The sequence below is a fragment of a genome, unplaced genomic scaffold, assembly GCF_019419815.1.
Source record: "Pyrus x bretschneideri cultivar Hongxiangsu unplaced genomic scaffold, Pyrus_bretschneideri_v1 Contig75, whole genome shotgun sequence".
NCBI lineage: Eukaryota > Viridiplantae > Streptophyta > Magnoliopsida > Rosales > Rosaceae > Pyrus > Pyrus x bretschneideri.
The window spans coordinates 467,536-473,472 of NW_025999815.1; the positions used below are offsets into that span (position 1 = coordinate 467,536).

At 38.7% G+C, this 5,937-nt stretch overlaps 1 protein-coding gene across 2 annotated transcripts; it reads right to left on the bottom strand.

The window, feature by feature from the left end:
- LOC103938984 (polyadenylate-binding protein RBP47B'-like) lies at positions 1-5,728 on the bottom strand. Of its 2 annotated transcripts, none has more exons than XM_048574849.1 (8): positions 5,303-5,728; positions 2,344-2,827; positions 2,084-2,160; positions 1,863-1,993; positions 1,461-1,557; positions 1,145-1,303; positions 831-934; positions 1-397 (listed from the first exon to the last, which is right to left on the bottom strand). In XM_048574849.1, exons 1-8 carry the CDS (start codon positions 5,486-5,488, stop codon positions 307-309), a joined length of 1,329 nt encoding a protein of 442 aa, XP_048430806.1. In that variant the 5' UTR covers positions 5,489-5,728; the 3' UTR covers positions 1-306. The 2 variants fall into 2 exon arrangements, with proteins under 2 accessions (XP_048430806.1, XP_009347313.2); XM_009349038.3 differs by having other exon boundaries at positions 2,084-2,163; positions 5,303-5,727.
- Positions 5,729-5,937: the final 209 nt, after the last annotated feature.

The following is a 5,937-nucleotide window of genomic DNA, read 5'->3' on the forward strand; positions in this document are numbered from 1 at the left end:
AACAACCAAAAAACCTGCCTTAATACTGTTTTAAACTTAGCAATCATCCTAGCTCATGAGGATGGATGTTTGATAACTCAAAAATCTTAATGCGAAAAATAAGGGTCCCAAACTTAACTCAAAAAGGGGTCCCGTATCGACATAGCCACCGGGTCTCAAACTTTAACACAATTTCATATCGACAGCCTATGATTAGATCCTACGGAATACTAGATCAAAGTGCAGTGTACCGCTGTACTCTTCCCGGCCTCAGTTTCACTCCGGTGTTTATAAGGGCGATCTGTATAAACACTATGCGAACCATGACTAAGCTTGCTGCGTAAACGACGATGTTCTCAACCACAAGGGCCGGCACAAAATGGCCCTTTCGTGGCGGGCGAGGTAAGCTGCATTTAACCTAGCAATCAACCAAGAGAAGCAAACAAGTCAATACACAGTTATGTATATTACATAGTATGATGGTTTCCTCTGTACACCAATGGTGTCGAGAGAATCTAATATTACAATTCACAACAACGATCTTTGAAAGTAGGGAGTATTTGTTCTGTTCTTTCTTGCCTTGGAAGAACCATTAATGCGGGTAACGTAATAGAAAATAAAAATGTCAATGCTTCAACCAAAACTATGTTTGTATGTCATGTGAGGCCATTTTTTAACAGTTCATGAATAATTCCGCAATGGTTGATAATTGATACGATGACCTTATCGCATGGTTAAAAGATACAAACCGACAACATATAATTTTATATCTTAACTCGTTCAACTTTAATTTTACTAAATATAATTCAGTTAAAAGATTTTACATTAACAAAAAAGTTGAGAAGATGTACTTATCAACATCTGGTGTCGCCAAGGGATCATCCAACTCTTCTCTCTGTTCAACAGACAGGATAGTACCTCCCATAGTTGTTGCAACATCTTGAACTCCTTCAACCTGAAAACAGAAAAATCCAAAAATATACTCAAAGAAAAGCATAGAAGTTGCAATCGTTAAACTACCACGCCAATTCCTTGTCAAATTGTAGATGAAGTACTCTAGTACCAGCTAGCTAACTGAACAATATGGAAGACTACAAGTTGAAAGTTCTTTGAACCAACAATAGCAACAATCAGGATACATGCGAAACTGAATTTATAGACTTGCCTGTTGAGGATATTGACCATAGCCAGCATATGCACCGTATGCATATAATGATGGATCAGGAGTAGCCCCGTAAGCATAGGCATCGTAGCCTTGTCCATAACCATAATATGCAGCCCATTGGTTTGGATCTACTTGCTGACCCCAGCTACCAGGTACATCCTACGATATGACGGTTTTTCAGGTTATACTTGACTATAAATTGTTTTTTATGCATCCGTGAGAAGATGTAACAAACTCAAGTTCTCTTTCATGCATCGTACATTAAGGAAAGAAGAAATATATAGAGAACAACACTCTTATCCAAAAAAGTAATCACCTGTTTCGCTGTTGGGCTCCTGCCCCAAGAAATACGGACTACTTGTTGACCAATCATCTTTCCCTGCATCCTTTGGAAAGCTTCTTCAGCAGATGCCCTGTATGGACAGAAGTGAAACCAATAAACAACAAAAAGTAACATTTTTTCTTCCTTAGGGAAGTTGAAAGCCTGAGAAAAACATTGCAAACATTTTCTTGCCTCTTTCCTTCATGCAATGCCCCTTGTTCAAGCAAAGGAGACACGTGACAGGGGCTAACATAAATAAGCCAACATTCTAACTCTAATCAGCTATGTATTTGGAAATCAGTAGGAGGGACCAAGATGGATGGCGAACCATTTTTTTGATAAAAATAAAATAAAGAAAATGGAACAATCAAATGAAGGCTAAAATGCTAAACGAACCTTGTCCCAAACTGTACAAAACCACATCCTTTGCCCACAGGAATCTTGACATAGAAAATCTCTCCAAACTGCATAAAAGTTTGCTTGAGTTCATCCTCCATCACATTAGGATCCAAGTTACCAACAAAAATCTGCATTGAACATAACCGTGTAGATCATAAGAATAATAAATTAGACACAAAAACGAAATAAAGTAATACAGTTAAGCACATCAGACATACTGTAGTGTTGTTTACGTCATAATCTGCTGTTGGAAGCACTGGAACTGCTGGTGTCGTGTATGCTGGAACAGGATATACTGCTGCCAGAAAAATCCACAAGTAAGTGCATAGGATCAGGTTAACTTGACTTTTTTCAAGAGAGCATTGTGGAGACAATAGAAATAATACTACATAAACTTAATACATGAAACCAAGTAGGAGCACGCCCTTCTGTCCACAACTTGAATTTATTTCTATATCGATATATGAAATGCCCTTACCTTTTGCAGTAGCATATTGTTGCTGAAAACCGGTGGTTTTCTTTGGTGTTGCTGCACTGATACGCATTGGTCTACTTGAGCAATACTGACCATTCATTTCTGACATAGCTCGGTTCCTTTCAGTCTCATCAGCAAACTTGACAAACCCATATCCCTTTGAGCGTCCAGTGTTAGGATCAGTCACAACCTTGGCACCTCTAACTGATGGATAATTAGTTCGAAAGGTTTCTTGCAAGGTATAATCTGTAACATCAGGGGCTAAATCGCCTACGAAAATAGAGTGCTCAGGCGCAGCATCAGGACGTCTTTCCCCAATACCAAAGGAAGCCCAGTTTAACCTAAAAGTTTGTTCAGTTCCAGGCATTTGTGTCCCATTGTAAGCATGCAGAACCCTTTCCGCTGCGGCATGAGAAACAAATTCTACAAACCCATAACCCTCCGGCTGGCCAGTGATTTTATTACGTATTATCTTTATTGAAATCACCTGCATAAAGTAATCATATAAAAGTAAGTAATAGCATCTCCTTTCAGCAGACTGCTATAGAATTGCATAATTAGTTTAATTAAGCCACCTATCAAGCTTGCTTTTTCTTTTCTGTGGATGGGAGTGAGGGACACAAAAACTTAAATTAAACCATATAAATAAGAAATACAACGAAAGATGGATGAGATGTAGAAGCTGCAAAACTTAATTCTTTCAAAAACAATATCCACTGCCAGCACCTTATCATCAAAGACTATTATTTCATCCAAACAAATTTAAGCAGAATCCAAAAGGAAACACCGCCAAAGGGTATCACCCTCTTATTTGTCCCAACTCTCAAATAAACCTCAACCAGGAAAAAAATATTCTTGCCCAAACCCACTTCATTCAAGTACTTTCAGTAACCTAATCCAGACTTGGTAGTAAGCCAAAAAATATGATCAGCATTCTCTACATTACTTCGCATAGGATACACCAACTTGCAAATTAAAGAAGTACAATGTCGTCTATTTGGTGACTACAAACCACACAACAATATGTACTTTAGTTGGTACATCAGTATTTCAAAATCAATTTATATGGCTCTGGAATGGGATTAACTGGAACAAAGAATGAAAAGGGTGCAAGGAAAGACTTCATGAATAGGCTAAAATTTTCAGTACATCCCGGGATCAATCAAATATTAACTAAGCCACGAGTAGACCTGACAATTTTGAAATTCTCTATGTCAAGTTCCTCCTAAATGAATGTTCCAAGAAATGCATGAGAAGGTGAAAGGAAGCAAGAACAGTAATCAGTAATTATGTCAAATCGCAAAGCTTAGCTACACAATAGAGATGCACAGGAGCAGACGAGCATAAAAAAACTAGTGTACAGCACTGAAAATAACTATCTGTAGATTATGAACCCTCAGGACCGCTGGTCGAGGGGAAGCCCAACAACGAAGTCCATCCCATGAAGATCCAGCCTTCTCCTCCCTTGCTCACTCAAACATCCTTCTACTCCTCTCCATCCCCACCACACAAAAGAGTACCGTGACCCCACATCTCCTAACACTAGAGAGATTATACCTCTCACAGTACAAGAAGCAGCTCGAATGGGCTTCCAGCTTCCCCAAACATCCACAAGATCAAAGGATCAAAGCAATAGGACAAAAAATCAAGAAGTGATCAGAGCTCTCAGCAGCACTTTTGCACATCACACACCAGTTTGGTAAGAGATACTAGTAAGGCTGATTCCTCTTAACCATATCACAAGTGAACAGCCATACCTTGGGAGGTACCTTGGCCTTCCAAATTGCTTGAAAGGGCTCGATAAAGGGTGTAGATGAGTTGCCTATTCATTTTTACTCATTTTTATTATAAAATTCATACATAACTGATATAAGTAAAGGACCACAGATTGGAAAGATGAATCAACATTCGAAATATCTTCCCAACTGAAGTTTAGTGCAAGTGAACATAAATGAAGTCTATGAATTTGAATATTGGCATTTCTCCCACTCGCTGGTCCAAGTCATATTTCACACAGTATTTCAAATCAAAGTTTCTTATATCATCAAGTCCAAACACAGAGCAAAGATTGATCTAGGTTCCAGAAAGTAAACAATAAAGAAGATGTCAGCTAGCATACATGGCAATTTCTCTTGGTATCATGAATTAGGAATATAATTTCACATTCACCAGGGATTATGGAATGGCAGAAGACGCCCTTCCATTTCATATCCCAAAGAGTTAATAAACCACTAACGGGCCAACAAGTTAAATATCAGAAGAGCGGCCTTGCTCTCTTAACTCTTCTAGAAATAACCACAAATATAATCTAGTAAACTGAATAGAACAGTGGAAATCATACTCGCAAATTCAATTGGTCTTTAAAAAAAAAAATGGACTATTAATCATCTAGTGGTCACAGGACTCCAATTACAAAGTCACAACATCCAACATATCGTCATCCTCACTAAAAAATTGTCCAGTTACACAGTAGTTTCATTTCCCCTTGTTTGAGTTACAACGGAAGGGAATCAAACCCTTCATCCAAGCCTAATCCAAACCCATTTCCCACCCACCCTCATCACTTGGGCTAACAAAACAACAATATTCAGCTCTAAAGGCGATAAATTTCCATTTCTTGTAGGCTGCTCAATGCCCTACCCACCATATACCTATAAATTAGCCCAAAATATGTATTCACAAAATTCATGCTTCATCAATAACCAAAGCAAACAATAATATATCAATCAAAGACTTGTCCTACATCAGTTCAGTCTGTCATTGACTCATTGTAACACATATATATTCATCCCTAGAAGAAAGCAATTCCAGGCAACCCAAAACGACACAATGCAGTAAGCAAAACGCAAAATCAAGAGGGAAATACGTTTTTTATTCCAAGTGGATTATGGTTACTAAACTCAAAATTTCCCGTAAAACCCTAACGGATAGTATACAAATGAAGAGAGAGAGAGAGACAGACCTCTCCGGTGTGAGCAAAGCAGGTATTGAGGTAGTTTTCGTCGACCCAATACTGTAAATCGCCAATCCAGAGGGTTCTGACCTCCTCCACTGAAGTTGGCTGATTATAATGCTGGTACCCCTGAGACGCCGTCGTAGGAGCCGCCGCCATCATACTACTCAGCGGCTGAGGCTGAGCGCTAATCATTTTTCTTAGTTTCTGAAACTATGCTAACTTGGAACCAATGCTTTTCTGCCGGCAACGGGAACAAAGACGGACCCAGCAGCACTCAGGGATAACAACTGTTACGACAGCGTTCTGTTACCCCGACTAAAAACACACTCCGTTTTTGCACTTTGCTCAACCGTGGGTGGTGGTCATTGATTTATGTTGAATTAGTTTGGTTTAATTGATTTGAGATACAAATTTTAAAATTTAAACTCTTATTAAAAGGGATGAGCATCATTCTTACTTTAGGTCCCTATGTCGTCCAGAAATTAGACCGAAAAATACCCGAACTGAAAATCTCGAAACCTTAAGTACACGGAGCCAAACCGATCTCGAAAGTTTCGGTTTAGGATTCGAGCTCATCTATGTAATCTCTCAGTAATCTCAAACCTAACCGAATATTATATATATATATATATATATATTTT